The sequence below is a fragment of the Anopheles gambiae genome, chromosome 3 (genome assembly GCF_943734735.2).
Source record: "Anopheles gambiae chromosome 3, idAnoGambNW_F1_1, whole genome shotgun sequence".
Lineage (NCBI taxonomy): Eukaryota > Metazoa > Arthropoda > Insecta > Diptera > Culicidae > Anopheles > Anopheles gambiae.
In genome coordinates this window covers 83,860,646-83,884,128 of record NC_064602.1, presented here as the reverse complement: position 1 = coordinate 83,884,128, position 23,483 = coordinate 83,860,646, and the positions used below count along the sequence as shown (strand labels likewise).

At 47.4% G+C, this 23,483-nt stretch overlaps 3 protein-coding genes across 6 annotated transcripts in view; 1 reads left to right on the top strand and 2 right to left on the bottom strand.

Annotated features, from left to right (window-relative positions):
* Nucleotides 1-621: 621 nt before the first annotated feature.
* Nucleotides 622-5,364, bottom strand: LOC1268650 (NEDD8 ultimate buster 1). The gene is made up of 4 exons (XM_061655246.1): nucleotides 4,683-5,364; nucleotides 4,394-4,604; nucleotides 2,333-2,575; nucleotides 622-2,252 (listed from the first exon to the last, which is right to left on the bottom strand). The coding sequence occupies exons 1-4, from the start codon at nucleotides 5,081-5,083 to the stop codon at nucleotides 1,161-1,163; spliced, it is 1,947 nt and encodes a 648-aa protein (XP_061511230.1). The 5' UTR covers nucleotides 5,084-5,364; the 3' UTR covers nucleotides 622-1,160.
* A 2,426-nt stretch (nucleotides 5,365-7,790) lies between these two features.
* Nucleotides 7,791-17,212, top strand: LOC133393932 (phospholipid-transporting ATPase ABCA3-like). The gene is made up of 7 exons (XM_061661133.1): nucleotides 7,791-8,786; nucleotides 11,638-12,878; nucleotides 12,947-14,318; nucleotides 14,399-14,705; nucleotides 15,061-16,010; nucleotides 16,077-16,799; nucleotides 16,870-17,212. Exons 1-7 carry the CDS (start codon nucleotides 8,515-8,517, stop codon nucleotides 17,042-17,044), a joined length of 5,040 nt encoding a protein of 1,679 aa, XP_061517117.1. The 5' UTR covers nucleotides 7,791-8,514; the 3' UTR covers nucleotides 17,045-17,212.
* LOC5668046 (mucin-2) overlaps nucleotides 17,208-23,483 on the bottom strand; it is an 81,908-nt gene continuing 75,632 nt past the window's right edge. For all 4 annotated transcript variants that reach the window (XM_061661135.1, XM_061661136.1, XM_061661137.1 and 1 more), the window contains one exon: nucleotides 17,208-22,646. In XM_061661135.1, coding sequence (XP_061517119.1) covers nucleotides 20,053-22,646 — 2,594 coding nt within the window. In that variant the 3' untranslated portion in view covers nucleotides 17,208-20,052. The remainder of the gene's footprint in view (nucleotides 22,647-23,483) is intronic.

Sequence of the window (23,483 nt, the reverse complement as noted above, 5' to 3'; positions counted from 1 at the left end):
ACACACATACAGAGCGTGCGTGTGCGTGGCTCAGTTGTTGCCTGCTGCGGAGGATGCTTGCCTGGTGGCAGAAAACGAATTTGAATCGGATTTGAATCGGTTTTCGCAAAAAAGCGACGCTGAAAAGGGACGCCACGCGAGGACGGGCGAGTGAGAGAGAGAGAGAGAGGGATGGAGCGTGTTTAGAGAAAGCGAGCAAAAAGGAGCAAGCGAAAAAACAAGGAGAGGGAGATGGTTTCGTAGTGATTTTGAATTTATGACCGTTACTTTGGGTTGCTGGAAAAAAGGGGGAAAGAATCCATTGTTAAACGAGTTTAGTTTTTTAGTAATTTTGCATGATTCTCACTGCCATTTTTTTCACAATGAGCAAACCAATTCTCGTTAGTATTTGAACAATTACTTTAAATAAATAAATATTCGCTTTTCTTGTTGGATTTTTCCTATCAAAACTAATCATGCCTTATTGGAAAAAAATACTAAAATTAATTTTTTCATCATTTTTGCCAACTACCAACAATATATATTATCTTGTTGTTTTACATTTATTCATCGATCAGCACTTCAAATTACAAATCAATCAACAATCCGTTTTGGCAGAAAAGACCAAAATTAACAAAAATCTAATATGACGTAATGTTTTTATTTATTTTTTCCGTAGTCAAAGTTACAAACAATTGTTGTAATACATCAAGAGAACATGCACTTTTATTTCGAAAGCAAGTGAAACAACAGATTCGGCAACAGTAGTAGGGAAGCGACAAGAGTCAATTTAAAGCAGATTAAAATTTGGTTCTGTATTATGAAAAAGTGACTAAATTAATTTGAGAAATACAAATGGATAATTTAATGGATAAAAGAAATTAAAAAAGCATTAAAACACAATAAAATGGAGCTTTTTTTAAACTATTTCCAGCAAAGCTGCTCTCTTTACAATCATTTGCAAATTGTATTGGTAATACGGGGAATAACGGTGGATGGTTATCCTGTTTCCGGAAGACAAAACAACATTAACCCCTTCCCCATTTTTTTTCCTCTGTAAAACCCCTCGCGTGTAGACATCAGGTACATCTACGCAGATACAAAAAAATAAGGCAAATTGTTCCCTCAACTCCAGTAAGAACACTTCCAACAACACTTTTGGCACCGAATTCGCTCCTGGGTCATTCCATCCCGAGCAGCTTCTTGTACTGCTCCAGCAGGCTCATCTCCTCGTCGAGCGGCAGATCGAGATGCGCATCGGCCGTCGTGCGTATGTCCTGCGAGAAGCTCTTGAACAGCAGGTCGAGCATTTCCTTCTTGCGCTTTCGCTCCTGCCTCTTCGCCTCGTCTGCGGAAGTGTCGGATGAGGTGGATGTGGTTCGTTTGCTCGTCGAGGGCTGCTGGTCGGAAGCCGCCGCCGCCGGTTGTTGGTCCGTGCCTTCCGATACACTTCCTTTGCGACTACTACTACTACTGCCCTGTCGCTCGAGCACATCGATCGCACGCTGCAAACCCTCACTGTACCGTCCGTTCTGTACGTTCGTGAGCAGATAGTTCGTAGCGCGGTCGTAATCGTTTGCCATCAGCTTCAGGGCGACCTGGGCCACCTGCCCACCGAACCCGAGCGCTTCCAGCTTCGCCTGCAGCTCCTCGTCCACCAGCACCGTGCGCAGCAGCTCGGCCTGCAGCGCCTCCCCGTTCCGTTCCAGCTCGTTCAGCGCACCGTTGATGTCGTTCGCGCTTCGCTTCAGCGCCAGCGCCGCCAGCTCCTCCGGATAGCCCATCTCCATCAGCTGATCGACCAGCTCGAGCTTGAGCCGCAGCGTATCGCCGCCCTCCGACGCGTCATGCCCGATCGTGCGGTACAGCTGTCGTTCCCGCTCCGAGCGCCGCTCGTTCGCCCGGCGCGTCTCGCGCTGGCTGTGGATGAACTCGATCGCTGCCTCCACGTCGTTCGAGCAGGCGCGCAGCGCTATGCGGCACTCCTTCATCCCGTACCCACACTCCATCAGCCGGCTCAGACAGTCGTCGTCGATGCGCAGCTTCAGCAGCTCCGTTTCCACCACCCGGAACATGGTCCGCGCATCGTCGCGCTTGTTCTGGTGGAAGTACAGGACGGCTTTCAGCAGGTGCAGCCGCACGAGCAGTATCTTCTCGTTCGACTGTTCGCCACGGATTGCCGCGACGCGGGCCATGTTTTTGCCGTAGCTCTGCTGGAACTTGAGCTCGCACACTTTCAGCCGCTCCTCCGCGTCGGGCAGTTGGTTTAGGTTCTGCGGGGGGGGGGGGGGGGGGGGGGGGAAATAATGTTTAGAATGATAGACGGAAATTTGAAGGTGAAACGGTCGCAAACCTTCAGTCTTAGATAGCACCACACAATGTCGAGATTGAGCAGTGCGTAGTTGTCGACCACGTTCAGCAGCTGGGAGTTGCAGTTCCGGAAGTCGTGGTCCGCTTCCAGCAGCAGCAGCAGCGCTTCCTCGCAGCTATCCGCCTTCATTGCCGCCTTGCCCTTCTCGTACAGGGTGAGTCCCATGAGGAGTGCTTGCTTTTCATTCTTTGGCAGAAAGATCGCATTGCCTGATTGGTCCTCAATCTGGAGAGTAGAGCGGAAAGGATGTGTGAGTGGGTATAATAGTTAAATGCAGTGCTGCAAAATGTCACTGTCAATGTCACAAAATTCATGTCAGCGTCACGTACTCAATTGTCATAGTCAGAAGTGATACTCAAAGCGATTGGTGTGGCCAATGCATGCTTCTTGACATTTTTGCGACCAATGCTTGGTTAGTCATTATGTCATGACTTTTTTTTTGCTGTGATCAGTTCCGCATAATGTCACTGTCATAGTCATGACAAATTCCGGCTGCAACAAAATAATGTTAGCGTCATGAACTCTACTGTGATGATCTGAGATGAGACTCAAACAGTTGGTGCGACCATCACATGACAAGGTGACATTTTGTGCAACCAAGTCTAGGACAGTCACTTGGTCGCGACATTTTCCGTCGGTGCTCATCCCGATAGTCATGGGAGATCTGCGGCGCGGACAGAAAATGTCCTGACCAAGTGAGTGATCAAGAGTTGGGTGCTAAACGAAATGTCATCAAACATGTGATTGGACCACCAAGTGTTTGAGTCTCACCCCTGATCATCTCAGTTGTGTACGCGAGGTGATTAGAGCTTCGCTTGAGTCATGAGTGTTGATAACTGAAACAGTGGCATTTGGCAGCACTGTTCACATTCAGAAAAAAAAAGTCATGATTATGCTCAGCTTGTCAGTCAGCGTTTCGCGTTTGACTCAAGCACTCGCACGTCGCGTTTGACACGTCATGACGCACTTTCGCATGAGCATCAAGCTACCACAGACAAAACAACATTGGCCCCTTCCCCATCTTTTCCCTGTGTAGAACCCCTCGCGTGTAGACATCAAGCTATGCATGCATGAGTACCAGCAATGAGCATCAAGCTATAACGGATATGTTCATTGTTTCGTTCGTGATGATCATGACATTTTGCTGCACTGCTTAAATGGTTCTCCTAAAAGTAGTCTTAAGCATGTATTTCTTTTAATTCTTCATGCGTGTGTACTTCCTATAGCTTTGTTTTAAGACGTTTTTTTAGTAAATTTTAGAATGTACACCTTTTTTGGCCATTTTTGTCCTATAGGCACTCTATAATATCAGTATTTTATATTAATGCAGTAATCTTATACAATTGTCAGAATAATTTATAAAGCTTTAAGTGGGGCACGCTTTTAAAATTAAGCTTCAGTAAGCCTCCTAGGTAATACAGGTCGGTGATAGGGCAATACTACTCAGCTTTGAACATTTATGTATGCAACTTTAGATGTCTTATAAGATTCCTTGTTTCATAAACCTGGGTTGGGCTTTGAGGTGAAGCTTATCACCACAATCAACATCATTTTCATTATCAAAACAAAGCTTTGAGAGCTAATAGAGCATAGAATAAAGAAAATTTTGGCATAATAAATTGAATAAGTCACATAACATTTGTACCAGGAATGCACAGCAGCACTGAATGGTAAAGAAAAGTAAACGTGCGGAGAAGATCGTTAAACCAATCATTACACAACTGACAGAATTCAGGAAATACTTAAATGTTAAATTACTACTTCAACACGAAACACCCATAAACGTCTATTCCACAGGCAATAATACATACATTGCAGCTAAAATGTTGAAACCGGTGGCATCATTTGTTACATCATTGTGTTTGATTTCACAGATACAAATAAAGCTTCATTTTGTTCCGAATCATTCCAGCATGAATTTACATTTTAAGGTTAGATAATTTTATCTTTTCATGCCAAGCTATTGCAAGAGCGTTCCTGGATAACGTTTGGGATTGTCAAACTATTTCGTATAAATTCATTATAATCAACTACGCTACTTACGCTCAGAAAGTTCGAGCTATCGTTCTCGTTGATCAGCATCTCGGCATCGGAGCGAATCTTGTGCACACGATCGTACGTCGAGCATTCGCGCTTCGCTTCCTCCTCGCTGCACGCCATCACCAGGGCCATCACGGTGGCCCCGTTCGATACCTTCTGCTCCTGGAGTGTACGCACTCCGTTTATGATCTTGCCCGAGCATACCAGCTTGATTCTAAAAATAACCACAAAGAAAAGCATCTCACTATTCCAGTTCACCCATTCCATTCCTAACCTAACCACTCCCACTCACTTCCGAGCATCGAGCGACAGCCGTTGTCCGATCAGCTCGCAAAGCTGGCTGCCCGTTTCCGTGACCTGCACCTTCAGATCAAACTCCCGGTTCGATCCGGTCTGGGTCGGTGCACGGACACGTACCGTCGCGAGGCCCGTCCGCTGGAACTCATCCTTCGACTGCAGCTTGTCCAGCGCATTCCGCTGCAGTGCGGTCAGCGTCCGGAGGCAGAGCTCCGTCGCAATACCGAGCTCGGCGCCGAACTGTTCGGCCAGCCGGAGCATCTCTACGCCGTTGCTGTGCCGCTGCTCATCACCTTCCACCTGCATGTATGGCACCTCCCATAGCTTAATTTTACGCTCGTTCAGTTTTGCACGCAGCTGGATGAGATGATTTTCGTGCTGTAACTCGGACGACATTGTGGTTTGCGTGGTGGTGGTGATTGATGTCCGATGGCACACCGCGCTGTTGAACGCGTAGAATTGACTTTTTTGTTTTGATACGCTTCACAAAAAAACACACAGCCAACGAAGTGAAGAGAATGTTCGAATCACTCAACAGAAACAGACAGGAAGACAGGTTAACCCGGACATGGCAGAAGGAACTGTGCCGCTGCCGGTTGTCGGGGAATTTTTCGTGCTTTTTTGTGCTGAATAATTCCAAACAAAGAATGACGAGAACAACAACAAAACAAAGTGTTTTGACAGCTACGAGAAACGGGAATCGAGGTGTGTACAGGGCGGTGCGACGGTTTTACAGGGTGACTACATGTATTTACCTCGTAGAGTGTGTTTACACGAAGGAACAATTGGTCAGACCGTTGCAAAAGGAGTAAAATCAGCATCAGCATCAAATCAGAGCAAGGATCATTGTGACCAAGAATTTTTGCGACCAACAATTTTTGCGACCAAGGATTTTGTGACCAAGGATTTTTGCGACCAAGATTTGTATGACCAAGGATCTTTGTTACCAAGAATTTTTGTGACCAAGGATTTTGTGACTAACAATTTTTTGGGACCAAGAATTTTTGTGATCAAGGATTTTGTTACCAAGAATTATTGTGACCAAGAATTTTGTGACCAAGGATTTTGTGACCAAGGATTCTTTCGACCAATGATTTTTGTGACCAAGATTCTTGGAAATCCTTGGTCACAAAAATCCTGAGCACAAAAATCATTGATCACAGAAATCTTGATCGAAAAAATCCTTGGTTCTAAAAATCTTTGTGGCAAAAATCTTACATACATGGTCTGCGTTTTAACCGTCATCATAGCCGTTCAATGCTAGGCCCAAGCGCCACAGATTAAGCTTACACGACTGGAAAATTGAATATCCATAGAAAAAAATGAAAGCTCCACAGCCTCATTGGTTTGATCAATAGATGGCGTATTACAACTCATCATTTTATTGCTATCCTTTTCTTGCAATGTGTTTCGACAAGTTTCATCTTATCATGACCTATATAGCCTTCTTACTTTCAGAGCAAAAATCTATCCCAAGCGCCACAGATTAAGCTTAAACGACTGGAAAATTGAATATCCATAGAAAAAAAATGAAAGCTCCACAGCTTCATTGGTTTGATCAATAGATGGCGTATTACAACTCATCATTATATTGCCATCCTTTTCTTACAATGTGTTTCGACAAGTTTCATCTTATCATGACCTATATAACCTTCTAACTTTCTGAGCAAAAATCTATATGAATGGTCGTGTGGTCAGATACGTGGGTATCAACACCAACGACTCTTACTCAAATCTCACTTGCTTCAGTGCTGGTGGTTATCATTGGAGTTTAGTATTTAAACAATCGTATCGCCGTTCTAGTTCTAGCGATGCATAACTTCAATGCGAAACCATACAACAGTACAGAGGAAATGAGAAAGCTCTCCTCCAAGCGATGAAGCTCAACTGGTTGGGGTATCCCACCAACAGAGAGCGCCACCAGCTTTTTCGCTATTTTTAGAATACATGAGTCGTTTGCCGTCTGCTAAACGAAGTCTTTCTATATTCCGTTTAGGTAGAGAACTTGAGCCGTTTAGAAGCCGTTTAGTGGTCGTTTAGTGGATTTGTGGCACTTGGGATATGAATGGTCGTGTGGTCAGATACGTGGGTACCGACACCAACGACCATTACTCAAATCTCACTTGCTTCAGTGCTAGTGGTTTCCATTGGAGTTTAGTATTTAAACAATCGTATCGTCGTTCTAGTTCTAGCGATGCATAACTGCAATGCGAAACCATACAGCAGTACAGAGGAAATGAGAAAGCTCTCCGCCAAGCGATGAAGCTCAACTGGTTGGGGTATCCCACCAACAGAGAGCGCCACCAGCTTTTTCGCTATTTTTAGAATGCATGAGTCGTTTGCCGTCTGCTAAACGAAGTCTTTCTATATTCCGTTTAGGTAGAGAACTTGAGTCGTTTAGAAGCCGTTTAGTGGTCGTTTAGTGGATTTGTGGCACTTGGGGGGTTTGGTTCATCTATCGGAACGTTATCTCTATGAATACAGCCTGGTGTCAGGAGGTGCCATCATATATTTAATTGCTAATTGAAAATTTTTCTACTTAATTGATATGATATTTAGTCATCAACTTAAGCAGTTTATCCTCCGTTGTGTAATCATTTAAGCTTATGAGATTATCTACAACGCTTGCTTTATGAAGAATCCAGTCTACAGCTTGAAAGATGATATTATCACCTAATCGTTCTAACACTTGAAAATATATAATCTTTCCGTATTCTACCACAAACATGTATTCAAAAGAGTTTGTCTTACATTATAGTGTTATAGTGATGCTTTTTAAACAAAACTAAAATACTACTACACTACAGTGAAAAAAACTAAGATAAATCAACTCTGTCCCAATACCGGAAACCTTCCGCAGAGACGCAAAGATCCGTAAAACGTGTGCACATCACACGTGTAGTATCGTGTTTTAGTACTCCTTTTCAATACCTTTGTGATGTGGTGCTGTAACCTAAACTGCCCCACTTATTGCTGTCCCATAAATCAGTAATTCTCAAAGCCATGAATACCTGAACCCCGTCAATAGTCAAACCCATCAATACGAGGGAAGTGGAAGATGCGCCGTAGTCGATGCCATTGCTTCACTGTCACCTGTACCATCACCAGCAGCAGCGCAGCTGTTGTGGTTGCAGCGCTGCTGATTTCGCTACCGGCCTGTCTGATGTCGGTTGCTTTATCGTGCGCACCTTATCATGTGGCGCAAACTTTATCAATTTATCCATCTGAAATTTTGTACACCATCCTACCGTGTTGGACTACATTTTTTGGCAGGTTATAACCAAAAAGTAAGGTTTTATCATATCGGCTAAAGAGAGGAAGGGCGCGAGCTACAGAGTTAGCTTATCTCCGTTGTGCCTTAGGGCTGGATATGAGTGAGCTAGGCGTTTTTGCCCGGAAATTGATCTAGGTGTGACGGGTTAGTTTGTGGTTGACCATCGAGGCAAGCAGTACGGCCATCTGAAGGGCTGGGGTTTCGGTGCTAGCACCGCATGCGCCGTAGCGCGTAGTACGGTGCGCATGGTAAAGTGAGTGTTTTGTGATTTGAAAGTGAACCATAAGAATACTTAAGTGCAGTTAACGTGCTATTATTAAGAGTGTTTTTTGCAGCATAACCCCAAAAAAAGAAACCCCAAAGCGATCGTTTGAGATTGAAACAGTGTCCTTGTCAGTATCAGTGTCGTACTACAGTTTGCTCTTTAATCTCATCCACAAAAAAACGAATAACAACAGTAGTGCAAAAAAAGTGCGTCTTAAGTATAACCACAAACAACAAGTGCCCCAATAATCTACTAATTGCACGGAAAGTGTACTAATTCAAAAAAAAAATGGCCATCCTAACGGCTCAATCGACCAGTACGGCGGCCGCGACAACGCTCACCCAACCGGCCGGTACGTCCGGCTGGGGCAAGTTCGTGCTGCTTCTCTGGAAGAACTTTCTACTACACTGGAGAAGCAAGGTGTCCAGCCTGGTAGAGATCTTCATTCCACCCCTGTTCATGCTGCTGATGGTGGGGCTGCGCAGTTTAACCGAAATCGAACACGTCCCGCACGTTTCCGTCTACCAGCCGATGGATATCACCAACTTTACCGCTATCAGGTAAGGATTAGTGTGGTGAAACAGATATCGAATCGACTGTCCATTTTTACCACAATGTTTTTTTTTTGTCATTGTGTCGCGTGGGGCAGGGGTCGTTTTATCGAGTTTGCAAAACAAAAGAGGGGAAAAGAACCACGAAGGGATAGGTAAAATAATTAATGTTTGAAAAAAACCCGTCGGTATGCTAAGCCACAGTGAGGAAGCGTGATAAGATTCAGATGGGGATCAATAGCTTTCCATTGTGTCGCTGTGTAGTACACACGGGGATATTTTCGGTCGATTGAATCATGCCTAACGTCGCATTTTGTAACATTAGGCAATCAAATGACTTCAATGATAGTTATCTGGTGAGAGTAGATGAGTAGAAATCATGCTAAAAATCAAAGGTATATGTTAGAATTTCTATCATACTCCTGTACTAAAGCTTTAAAAATTAAACAAAAATACAATACAAAAACAAAAATTTTGATGAAAAAATGATAGGTTTGGTTAAGGTTACTTATTAATTATTGTATGTTATTGCAGAATAAATTCAATGTTTGAATTCTAACAGAGCACAACGATTGGCTGGAACGATTGAAACAAGCACAAATATTTTAGCACAACTTTCAACCTTTTTAGAACAATTATCGTATTGGTCCTGTTGTTTTGGATATCATGGACACCTTATTGAGGCAAATGAGGCCAATTGGCTCAAAAACTCCTTAAAAATAAAGAAAAAAAATGGACACCTTATTAACTATTATTTTTCACTTTTGGGGCAAGATAAATGATTTTTATACATGTTTCAATTTGTTTCATGAAGGTGAGAGTTATGTTATTATGATAATTGTTGTGTCCAATTAGTGATTTTGATGAGTTTCTCAGCTAAGAGCCAATGACATCGTTAAAACCTCAATTATTGCATTTAATAATAGCCAATTATACAAAACATTCGCAACAAAGGAGTTTTTTTACAATATTTAGTAGATCCTTCAGTTGATTTTTATAACTTTGTAATACAAGATAGATTATTCCAAACTCCCTAGTGCTTTTTGAGACGATGACTTGGATGTTGTATTAAGTTGTATACAGATTGGTAACTGTTTTGTCCGCACAAAACAAACATGAGACGGTGGTGTGTACGGCACAAACAGAATATATATATTTAACAAATATCTTTGGTATATGTTATACAATAACACACGCACGTAATAAATAATATAAATACAGCACACGCAATGCGGGGAGAGGACGACCGGTCCTGCTCGCGCCGCGATCCTCACTGAGGACGTCACAGGATGACAGCCCTGCTGTCAACAGTGAGCCCTCAGGATGAGGCAGCGGTCTGTCCACAACATCTCCCCGTTTTAATTAAGCCGGTACGGCTTAAGCCAACGCAGCGGTTTTAATGTACTTAAAACCGGAGTGGCAAGCGTATGGCTCAAGTGGCGCTGTGTAAAACGGGGGAGAGTGCTGAACGGCCTCCGTGCCTAACGCTCGAACGGGATGAGCGTTGCGGGCTGCAACAGGGGGCAGCCGCTGTGGTGTTGTTGTTGGTGTTGTTGTTGGTGTTGTTGTTGTTGTTGGTGCAACTGCAGCATGATGCTGTTGTCGTAAGCCGTTGCACCGGACGCCGATGATGCTGATGAGGCAGCTCTCCGGATGCTGCTGCCGTTGGGGCGTCGATGTGCGGCTGAGCAGGGGGCGGCCGTGGTGCCGCGCGCGCTTGGACCGCTCAGCCGGTACCACTGCACAGGGGCGACCGTGATGTCGCTGCCGGTGAACTGCTGTGCAGGGCGCGCAGGATGATGGTGATGATGATGACGATGCGAGTGCACAGCGGGCGACCGTGATGCCGCGCACGACGACTGTGCACTCGGGACACATGTGATGGTGCTGCACAGGGGCGACAGTGGTGTCGCCGTCGAGACGCACCTGTGCAGCTGGAGCGCCGGCGATGAAGGTCCACAGGGGGCAGCCGAAATGCCTCAGCACTGTGCCTTATCGGGCTCCGCGATGATGCTGGTGCAGAAGGGCGGCTGTGGCGCCGCGATGACGATGCTGCACCAGTGTGTGTCCGATGACGCTGCAGCGGGCGGCGGTGATGCCGTGTGACGACGGTCCAAAGCGGAATGTCCCCTCGCCTTGTCCGGTATAATGCTGCAGCGGAGTGAGGATCCCTTCGGGGCTTCGCGCAAGCCCTGAGCGTGCCCATCCTGCGCGATGGCGGTTGCGCGATGGTGGAACCGCGATGGTGGTCTCCGTGCTGCGTCGGTCCTTTGTAGGATCCCCCCCTACGCGAGGAGGATCCCATCCTCGTCGCCACTGTTGTGTCCGCACAAAACAAACATGAGACGGTGGTGTGTACGGCACAAACAGAATATATATATTTAACAAATATCTTTGGTATATGTTATACAATAACACACGCACGTAATAAATAATATAAATACAGCACACGCAATGCGGGGAGAGGACGACCGGTCCTGCTCGCGCCGCGATCCTCACTGAGGACGTCACAGGATGACAGCCCTGCTGTCAACAGTGAGCCCTCAGGATGAGGCAGCGGTCTGTCCACAACAGTAACAATTTTTTAACTTGTATTTTATTTGAATCAATTTCAATATCATACCAATATATATCAATTTCATGTCAAAAACATTATAAACATACTGACAACAAAGCATCCCTACAATGGGCTAATGAAGGTCGTTAAACCAAGTAGAAGAAGATGTGAAGGCAGTTTTAAAGGCCGTTGAACTCTATCTTTATCCTCATCATATTAACTTCTCAATTATCGAACCATAAAGAAAGATTACTCTACTAAAACTAATACAATCCTCTGTCATATACCCTCATTATCCCGCAGGAGGAACCTGGTCATACCGTTCCAAGACACTCTCGCCTACTCCCCAAACGGGCCAGCCCTCCGCACCCTCATGGAGCCGGTCGGTGAGTGGATGAATCTGGAGCTCCAGCCCCTCCCGAACGGGTCTGCCCTGCAAGACTTCCTGCTCGGCACGAACTCGTTCGCTGGTGTAGAGTTCGACATACGGCTGAATGGATCGAGCACGCTACCGCAGCGCTTAAACTATCGCTTACGCTTTCCGGGTGAACAGCGGTCCCAGTTCACCGTCGGCCATAGCTGGCAGACGGATCGACGCTGGGGCTCGCGCCCCGATGGCGGTGCCCGGTTTGCCGAGGAAAGCGATGGTGGACCATCGCCCGGTTACTTCCGCGAAGGGTTCCTAACGCTGCAGCACTTTATCTTCAAATCGTTCGCGCAACAGTTCAAAACGATCCCCGATCCGATACCGGACGTGTATCTGCAACGGTTTCCCTATCCCCCGTTTCGGGAGGATAGTTTCCCCTCGAGCTTAACCACCTTTCTGCCGATCTCGGTAATGCTGGCGTTTATCTATCCGTGCATCAGCATCGTGAAGAACATTCTGTTCGAGAAGGAGAAACAGATCAAGGAAGCGATGAAGATCATGGGCCTCCAGAACTGGGTGCTGTGGACTTCCTGGTTCGTCAAGTGTTTCGTGTTTACGCAGATCTCGATCGGGCTGGTAGTGCTGTTCCTGAAAGTGCCCTGGTACTCGACGCCAAACGTTTCTGTGCTGACGTACTCGGATGCCGGTGTGATCTGGTTGATCTTCTTCGTGTACGGCATATCGATCATTACCTTCTCCTTCATGCTGAGTACGTTGTTTTCTAAGGCTAATTCGGGTGGTGCTGTTGCGGCCATCATCTGGTTCCTGGCGTTTGCACCGTACATCATTATGGTGCAGGATTACCGCAACCTAACAGTCTCGCAGAAGCTTGGATCGGCGCTGCTTCTCAACTCTGCGATCGGGTTCGCGATGCGGTTGGTCGGTGTGTACGAAGGCACTACGCAGGGCGTTCAGTGGTCGACACTGTTTCACGATAGCGATGTTGATGATATCAACATAGGGCAGATGCTGCTAATGTTGCTTGGTAATGCGGCGATTTACATGCTGATTACGCTCTACATTGAGCAGGTGTTCCCGGGAGACTTTGGGCTAGCGCAACCGTGGTACTTCTTTGTGACGAAGCGCTTCTGGTGCGGTGAACGACCATCCTCCGATGGTAAGTAGCAATGCATAGCTGTAGAAGCAAACCGTTTCTTTAACGATCATAAGTTTATCTTTCCACAGAGCCCGTAAGTCAAAGTGTTTCCAGTAAAATGAACGACAACATCGAGGCAGAGCCGAAAGGACGCATCCCCCGCATACAGATCCGCGAACTTCGGAAAGTGTACTCCAACAAGAAGATTGCAGTAGAAGGATTATCATTCAACATGTTCGAGGGACAAATAACGGCCCTGTTGGGGCACAATGGTGCCGGCAAGACTACCACCATGTCGATGCTGACGGGTATGAAGCGTCCCAGCTCCGGCACGGCCATCATCTGGGGACACGACATACGAACGGAGATGAAATCGGTTCGGCTATCGCTGGGCTACTGTCCACAGCACAACATCCTCTTCGATGGACTGACGGTGCGTGAACATCTGTACTTCTACGGACGTCTGAAAGGGCTCTCGAAGTTGCAAGCCCAGTACGAAATTGACAAGTACATTAAAGCGCTGGAGCTGGTGGACAAGGCGGATGTCCGTTCGTCCAGCCTGTCCGGTGGTATGAAGCGAAAGCTCTGTGTCGGTATCGCCCTATGTGCCGGCTCGCGGGTAGTGCTGTGCGACGAACCAACGTCCGGCATGGATCCGGCAGCAAGACGTGCGCTGTGGGATCTACTGATCGCAGAGAAGACGCGCCGCACCATGATCCTTTCGACACACTTCATGGACGAAGCAGATATGCTCGGTGATCGTATCGCGATCATGGCGGACGGTAAGCTGAAGGCAGTTGGATCGTCGTTTTTCCTGAAGAAAAAGTACGGCGTTGGCTATCGATTGATATGCGTGAAGCAGCCGGACTGTGATGTGGACCGGGTGACGGAGGTACTGCGCAAGCACATCCCGCTCATACAGGTGGAGTCGAACGTCGGCTCGGAGCTGTCGTACCTGCTGCAGGAGGAACATTCGCGCGGCTTTCAAACGATGCTGGAAGAGTTGGAAAAGCGTGGTGAGGAGCTGTGCATCTGCGACTTTGGCATATCACTTACCACGCTCGAGGAGGTGTTTATGAAGGTTGGTTCCGACTCGACCGGTGTGTCGCAGGTGGGCGAGGAGGCAAGTCTGCACAGCCTGCACTCGTACAGCACCGGGACGGACCTTGAGTCACGCACTACGGTTGATGACTATGAGCTGTTGGAAGGATGGCGGCTATTCGTCTATCAGATTTGGGCACTATTCCTGAAGAAGATCTACCAGACGTACAGGAATTGGTTCTTGCTGGTAGTGCAGGTACTGATACCGGTGCTTTTTGTGGCGGTAACGATTGCGGTGGTGCGGAACTGGGGCGGTTCGGGGGATATGCCACCGCGTGCCCTTGGGCTGCGATTTTACAATCCCTCCTTGACGTTGATACAGCGCGAACCAGATGATCAAGCTGATCCACTCCAACAACAGTAAGAACTGACAACTACTTATGCTAGAATGATTGAAATAATGTTTAAAGAATTGTATTCTCGTTTTTTTTTTTAATTAGGATTCTGGACAACTACATGAAGCTGTTTCGCAGTATGCCAAGCATACCGTTACGAATCGTGGATTGGATGGAGGACGTGTTTCTACACTTTGCCGACCTGAACTTGATGATGGTCAATCGGCAGTTTATCGTGGGGGCTGGCATCTTGAACCACAATCTGACGGCTTGGTTTAACAATGAGGCACTCCATTCACCACCGGTCGCGTTGCAGATGATGCACAACGCTTTGCTAACCACGTTTACGGGAACGCGAGGGTACAACATTTCCATCACGAACTTCCCACTGCCGTACACGGATGAAACGAGGGTGAGTCTTGTTGGATTTTGGAGATTTGATTTTAGAAGTCAAAAAGATCATATAATGAAGAATTTCTACCAGTCGCGTCTTGAATGTTGGATTATGGAGCTAGTGAATCCTGAATATTTGAAGAGTTACGGGATTTGAAATTTGAAATGTTTTAAGCCTGAGAAGTTTTATAAATGTCTAGCAAATTAATGCGGTATTAAAGATTCAAGAATCTAAAGCTTCAAGCAAATCTCACAATGATAGATTGAATTTAATTATTGATATATTGATTATTTAGGCTTCCTGCTGTGAATCAGACTTTCTCAACACAAGTTTCGTGATTCATCAATAACGTCTTCTTCCCTTCCAATTCCAGCTTCAACTGATGCGTACGTTTAACAATCTAGGCTTCCAGCTGGCTTACTACACCGGCTTCGCAATGTCGTTCGTGGTGGGTTTCTACGTCATCTTCTACATTCGCGAACGCGTCACCAAAGCGAAACTGCTCCAGCTCGTCAGTGGTGTCAACCGGCTGACCTACTGGTTCACGGGATTCATCTGGGACTACCTAACGTACGCGTTCGTGTGCATCTTTATTATCGTAACTGTAGCAATCTTCCAGGAACCGGGCTTCAGTACCGGCGGCGAAGTGTTCCGGCTCTACTCGGTGTTCCTGTTTGTTGGAGTGCCTGCGCTACCCCTGACGTACATCGTAACGCTGTACTACAATGTAGCACCGGCCGCATTTATCCGCATAAGCGTAGCGTACATCGTCACCGGGACGGCACTGTTCATCTTTGTGTATCTGCTCGGCACGGACATGTTCGAGCTGGAGGAACTCTCGGACGTCCTGTCGAACGTGTTCCTGATCTTTCCACACTTCGCGCTGTGCGATGCGATCGTCAATCTAAGCCATATGTCCGTTACGATCGATGCGTGTGATGCGGTACGCCCGCCTGGTGTAACCCCGCTGCCCATCTGCGAGGACGGGCTGTACTACTACCAGTGGGAACGGCCCGGTATTGGGCGGCATCTGTTTTACTGTCTCGTTATGACGGTCGCCTACTTTGCGATACTGTTGCTGCTTGACTTTAAGGTGTTAAAGCTGCTGGTGCAGAAGGGACGCGAGTGGTACCATCGCAAACACTTCAAAGCGGACACGGGTGACGGTACGCGGGAGATGGATTCGGATGTGGCAAGGGAGAAGGAGCGGATCGCTGCCATGACGGTGGAGGAACGAGCGCGCACCAATCTGGTGGCACATGAGATGACCAAGTACTACAATCGGTTCTTGGCCGTCAATCAGCTGAGCGTTGGTATCAACAGGTAAGGGGCGTGAGGATGATCTCATTAGGATTCCTATTTGTAACGTATCATCTCCTCCTTCCACAGCTCGGAATGCTTTGGATTACTTGGTGCTAATGGAGCGGGTAAGACGACCACCTTCAAGATGCTGTCCGGCGATGAGACGATCTCGTTTGGCGATGCCTGGATCAAGGGTCACAGCCTGAAGAGTGAGCTGAAAAAGGTCCACCAGCATATCGGTTACTGTCCACAGTTTGATGCACTGATCGAAGATCTTACCGGGCGGGAAACGTTAAAGCTGTTCTCGCTGCTGCGTGGTGTGCCGAGGTTCAATATCCCCACCGTCAGTATGTACCTGGCGCGGGAGTTTGGCTTTGAGAAGCACTTGGACAAACAGGTCAAAGCGTACAGTGGTGGCAATAAGCGCAAGCTAAGCACTGCCCTCGCGATGCTCGGCAATCCGTCGGTCGTGTACCTGGACGAACCGACGTCCGGTATGGATCCGGGGGCGAAGCGCAACCTCTGGAACGGTGTCTGCCGGGTGAGGGACAGTGGCAAAACGATCGTACTGACGTCACACAGCATGGAGGAGTGCGAGGCACTGTGTACGCGGCTGGCCATCATGGTGAACGGGGAGTTCAAGTGCATTGGTTCGACGCAGCACTTAAAGAACAAGTTCTCGCAGGGTTTCGTGCTGACGATCAAGGCGAAGCGTGTCGATGGTGGTGGCAAGGGGAAGGAAAGCGATACGCTTGATCTGCAGAACATTAAGGATCACATTGTGGCGAAGTTTCCGGATTCGCACCTGAAGTAAGTGGAAGCGCAGAAGAGACTCCAGTTGGCACTGGAGGAATTCACTAACGACTTCATTTCTTTCCAGAGAGGAATACCAGGACCTACTGACGTACTACATCCGCTCTAACAGCATGAAATGGTCGCAGATCTTCGGTGTGATGGAGCAGGCGAAGCAGCAGCTCAACATTGAGGATTACTCGATCGGACAAACGAGCCTGGAGCAGGTGTTCTTAGCGTTTACCAAGTACCAAAGAGAATGATCGCAATCGCTACGCTCAACTCGAAGAACTTAATGCCGTACCGTACTAATGTAAGAATGGAGAGATACTTTTAAGGGACAATTATTGTAAGCAACGACCCTGATGGTGACCAGTGTGTTTTGTCATCATTTTCATCCAGAATCAAATACACGACAACGATCAATTTTACGATAGTTTTCTTCTTTTGTTGATTTCTGTACGTGTGTGTGTGTGTTTTGTGATTTAAATCTACGGTTCTGTTCTGTAAGTATATACCGGTAGTCATGTGTCTACTATGCGTTCCTTCTAGGAGATACTAGACTGGTAGAGTACTGTTATCCGAAACATTCGCCACTTACTCACTCGGCAATGTGAGTGCGTGTGCTGCGTGTGTGGGTTGGTATTCTTCTAAAATAGTCTTGCTATATACGTTTGTTTTTAGCGTTTATTAAAAGGAGGGGTTAGATAATGTGCCATTATCGTTGCCATCTAGACACCCATACGTCACACGCTCATACAGAGCCACCATATATCCCATTTTTTTCATTTGTGCGTTAAACGGCTATCGGGAGGCGTATGCATTGCTCCGGGATTAATGTAAGGAGTTTCCGCTGCTGCGTGCGTTCGAATACTACCAGCGGTCGCGTGTATTACGCGTAACCCTAACCATTCATCAAGATGGTCCCTACAATAGGACGCTTGTCACGACATCGAGAGATACAGCAGCTAGGCTATAGAGAGGTTATTACACAAGGTAAAACACGAACCATATGACGTCATATTCAATGATAACGCAGTACACACACATACGTAATAACCTTCCTGCTTCGTGTACGAAAGCCTGACGTGTTTTGTTGCCGCTCGTACTTGCTCCATAGCGACAACAGTATATACAGAGACAGTTCTACCTGCTAGTCTACCCTACACTACACGGTTAAACATCAATACTCATTGTGCAAACGGTGATGGATAGTGCGGGTAGGGACACACACACACTTGCTAATAAGACGCATCGCGTCTTACGTTTGGCGTAACACATCTTAAACACTTACAACAGAGAAAGTACGTAGTTGGCGAGTGGGAAAGAATTGTACAATTAGAACAGAGTGGAAAACACATATAGGGGAGCACTTTGGCTCGGTTGTGATGCTTGACAGACGCTGTTACTAGAACACCGCTGTTCGTTGTTCGATGATCATCATTACTTACTACAAAAAATCGATCAATCCAAGCTTCCTCCCTACTGAGAAAGTGTGTACATAGTTTAAATACGATGAACATTAAAGATCGCAAAAACTCTACTTCTGCTCTATCTCCTATACACAAAAACACCCATCCATGTACACAGTTACATATATTTGGCACATACATCCGATACAATTTTGCGTTGCAGCAGCTACTACTAATAATTTGCACAGGGGTGGTACAGACTCCCTAAAGAACGGGAAAACGGACAGGGTGCAGGGCACAATGCACAATTTAGTAGGAAGTGTTTTTGTTTAAGTTTCTAATGCACACATGGCTATTCGGCGCAACACGGCCGGCCCCCTCCCAACGTAACACGACGGTTGTGCTGAAGTAGTGGTTTATAGAGTGTAACACATATAAGTAACAGTGAGGGGTTTGGGACAAACATCTCGCACCTCGGTGGTGTAGTATAAGTATGTGCGTCCATAATAAGTAGATAGGGGTAAGGGTTGCTCTCTAGTTTGGCCGCGTCATAAAACTCATGTGTGTTGCTAGATGTGTGAGTGTGTGTGCGTGTGTGGTGGTGAGTACACTAAAAATCTATAAATATAGAATAATACAGATCTTAACCACTAGAACCGTTTGTTACTACAATAAAACGTCTTAATACAATGGTATATCGTTCGCTACTGGTGTAATATGTACAATTAGTCAGGGTAGTAGTCTGGTCGGCGTTGAACGAAAGGTACTGGTGGTTGCTACAGCTCTACAGCTGGAAACTTCCTCTATACTGTTACCATGTTGTGAGTACTTCCTACTACTGGACTTCCTGAAGATGAGCGTAGAGTGTTACGGAACACGATTCTTACCATTCAGGTATCCTCCAAAACATTTCTTATGATCCCTGATACACGTCTGATCTTTCACTCCCATTTCCAATTCCCAATCGTTGGAAGATCCGGAACGGAAAGGTTAGCACTTTCATGAGCTGAAAATGCTTCTTTCCCTTCGTTTTAGCATGTAAAAAAGCAAAGCAAATACAAAACAAAATACCTCGTAAGTGTTGCGAAAATAAGACTTAAAAGTAAAAACGCATAAAATTGGGACGCATAATTGGGAGAGCGGACAGCGGTAGAGAGATTGTAAAATAGTTTGCCATTTTTTTTCTTACCCCATTCGATAAGAAAGCAAAACTTTGAAACACAATATCACAGATTGTCTGATTCGTACAGGTAGGTGTAGGGAGGGAGGCGCAACACCCAGAAGTAGTAGTGGTCAAAGGTTTTATGGGAGTAGTACATCTGTGGAGGACGGTTGTTCGGGGGCTACGGTTGGTGTAATGGGAAGCTGGAAAGATCAGACGCGCGACGGGTGAAAGAAGTAGTTGATAGCATGTACACACCACTGACTGGAAGAAGGGAAGGGGGATGACTACCTTAAACCCTAACAAAAGCTTATCGTCCTATCGGCTCCACAATTCTTCGGAGCAATTCTGTGTGAGATTGCGTATCCATCTACGCGTCTCTATTCTGTACAAACACACGCACACACACGCATGCACGCACGCACGCACACTCAAAATCTCCTAGTTTCCACCGCTCTTATCAGTGGGGGGTAATGCGTGTGCGCCGCCAAAAAAAGGGGGTTAGACATTGGATATTATTACGTAATACTTAAAGCTGGACTTGCGAAGCCTGCTGGTGTGGACTTTGGTAAAGGTTGCGCGCCGCCCCTTCATCTCTCCCTGGGCGAGGTGAAACCTCTCTCTGGGGAAAATAGGGGAGAGGGCGGTGAGCATGAGGGGGGAAGAGGGAGCTTGGAGTTTTACAGGACACGCAGGCTTAGCTCTGATGGTTCAGCTGTCGGGCGTTCATCACCTTGTACACCTCCTGGGCGGACACCTCCTTGTAGAAGCTTTCGCTTGGACTCTTGGAGTTGCCCCGTGCCGTCGCGACCGGATGTGATGTTCCTGGTGTTTGTTGGTGCTGTTGCTGCTGCTGCTGGAAGCCTGTTGCCGATCGCCAACGATTGCTGTTGCTCTCCGCAGCAGGATCACTGGCACTTCCCGTCGTCAATGGTTGCTGCTGCTGGGAGCTGTCACGTACCAGTGGCATTCGGGACCAGAAGCGCAGCAACATCGGCTTGTTGCCGGTCTGGTCTACCTCCCAGCCGGACGGGAGCCACCAGAAGGCGGGCCGCTGGGTCGTACTGTCCGGTGACTTCTTCGGGAAGATGTCCGGCAGACGATTGCTAGCCGAGCCGGGGAACCGAACACCGCCGCTTCCTATCTGCTGCTGCTGCTGCTGCTGATAGTTGTTGCTTGCCGCACCGGATAGTGTCTCTTCGTCGCGCGATGGGAAGCGAATGCGCGTGCTGGACGAACCGACACCGAGCTGCTGCTCCTGTTGCTGCTGGTGGCGCCGCTTTTCCGCAACGATTTCGTTGATTTTACGCAACTGTTCGAGATAGTTGTTGTTGTTGCCGGCGGGCGGTGTCGAAGCGAGCGGTCTCACCTGCAGCAAGCTGCTGCTTTGGGTCGTGCTGCTTGGAAGTTCGGTGGAGGTAGGCTCGCTTTTTGCGGTGGAAGAAGGGACCGATGGCATCGATGGGAGATGGTGATACACGAACCGATTGCTGGCCTCGTTTGCCTCGCGCAGTGCATGCAGTGCCTCGTGCCGATCCACCTCTGCGCTGTTTTTCCTGTCCTCTTTCGAGTCTTGACGTACCGACAGCACAGTCGGTTGCTCGGTCGAACGTTCGGCTGTGATCGCCTGCGTCGTTGTTTCCGGTGTGGCACGCGTGGTGCGATCCTGCTGGATGAGATGGTGATGACTAGCGGCGAACAGGTGAGCCGATCCACCCTTCATACCCAGATCCCAGCTCCCTTTGATGGGGGTTATGATCTGCACGGAGGGTTTCGTAGGTATGGGCAGAAGTGGACGCACAGGCGGTGGGACCGTAGTGCTCACGGTGATAGGTTCTTGATGAGTGCTTCTCGGTTCGTCGCTTGGTAGCGTTTCGGACGTTGGAACCGTATCCAGATCCATTTCCGCAAAGCCCGTAGTGGATGGATCGAGCGGTGCCAGCGAACTACGATTGTTATCCATCAGCAGCAGCTCCTCAGCCAGCTCTAGCTTCATGTTTTCCATCTCCGACTCGTCCTGTTCGGTGGTACTCGTAACATCGGTCGTAAGCGTTGATTCATCCTCGTCCTGCTCCGTCGTACTGGTACTGCTGGCCTCACCTTGCTGCACTGTAGTCGTTGGCGCATCCTGCGTGGTGAGTACGGTGCTCACTACAGCATCACCATCCGTAGCAGCTGCATCAGTAGTACGATCAGTTGTTGTACCGGCGCCACCAGCGTGCTGAGCGACCGTAGACTCCGTTGCGCTGTCTGCGTCGGCCAGCGGTACATCAGCCGTAGTGGAGGATACAAATATGCTTTGCACCACCGTACTATTGCTTCCCTCCAGCTCGACCTGACCGACCAGCGTACCGTTGGGGAGGGTTTCGAACGCAACAAAGGAGATGTCACTGTGGTCGGTACTTTCGGCGCCGCTTTGGTCCACCACCGGCTGCTGTTCGGCTGCGCTGGCGGTGGACGTGGCAGGAAAGGGCTTCTCGGAGGATGGTTTGACCGGCTCGGCTAGCGATACGGTCGTTATCTTGGCCTTGTCCTGCTCGACCGTCGCCACATCGACCATCGCACTGTCGTAGAAGCTTGGCCCGGGCACATCCTTGTACGTGAGCTGGGGAGCTGCCGGTATAACGGCCGGTGCTTGCTGCTGCGGTGGTTCCGGCGGCAGATCGATACTGAGCGGTAGGTTCACATGGAACGGCCCGGTCGAATCGTAATCGTAATCGTAATCATCCTCACCGGTCCCGCCGCCATTGCTGCCCCCGCCGTCCCCGTGCTGGGAGAAGAGGCTCTGCAGCTTCGTCACCAGTATGTCGGCCGTGTTGATGCTCACCACCTGGATGCACTTGCCGTTGTAGTCGACCTTGTAGTCCGGTGGGCAGGCGGACGTATTGTAGCTGTTCAGGAACGGGGTGATAAAGATGGATTTGGGAGTGATTTTTTTCGACTTGCCGCTGAGCGGCATCGGTGCTCGGCTGTCCTCCGACAGCCAGGCCGCCTCCCACGTCAGATGGTCCGGATTGTTGTCCAGCGGTTTGGAGGTGATGGGCAGCGCGTCCACCAGCAGCGCTGTGTGGAGCAGTAGGAGAAGAAAGCAGCAGCAGCAGAGTGCCGTCATCTTTCCGGTGGTAGCTGGTGCAGCCATCGTTGTGCTGCGTTTCATCGATACCGGGGGGTGGCTGTTGGATGTTGTCGCTTTCGGTCGCTTCCGTAGGGTTACTACTGTTGTTAGTATGGCTGATTCACGTTTCCCACCGGAATCGCTAGTGCCACTAGTGCATGGTTTGGTTGGGCAATCTGTAACAGGAGAGAAAGAAAGGGAACCATGAACATTCAGTGCTTGGCAGTAAATCTAGCATGAATGGAGCAGCGCCTCCGGATGTACACTAAAGAGGGGAGATTTTTTTGGAAGCAGTTTTGGAGCTGCTCTGTGGTTTTGTTTTTCTCGTTTGGCACCAAGTTGCAAATCGCGATTTCGGTGTAAAAATACAGCATATGTAGTGTGGTATTTTTTTCTGTGTGTTCAGTAAACTATGTGTGGAAAGCCGTTTTCATATTCTGTTCTGGAGTTTATTTCTATGAAGGGAGTTTTCTACTTTTTGTCAGGGGTTTTTTGTCTTGAAATGGTTTTGAAATTAATAAAATTTTGAAATTATTCTGAAAAATTCTAAAGTTTATATTGCAGATTGCGCAGGCTTTAATTTCTAAGAAGTTGTTTCGCTTCTTTGATTGCAATCAAGGGAAAATATGATCACCCACTGCACTGCCCATACTTAATCTTTTTTTTAACCATACTTAACGAACTCATAGGCTTTAATGTATATATTGGAATGTCTTATCAACACCATGCATGTTTTGTTAGTGAAGATTTTTTTTTGTTTTGCAGGTGTTTTAAAAATAAATTTAAATGATCTGACACGTTTTCACAGGTTTCTTGATCAAACAAGATTACACCTAATTTTTGGTGGCATTTTCAATATAGGCGAGCTCAACGAATAAAGTCTGAGCGTGGATTATTCAAAATTATTCTGATATTGTGCAATAAAGCAATTGATATTTTAACTTTAATGTTCATATTAAGTTTATGAAAATTAAATAATCTGCTCTTAAATAGACACTATAAATAAATATTGG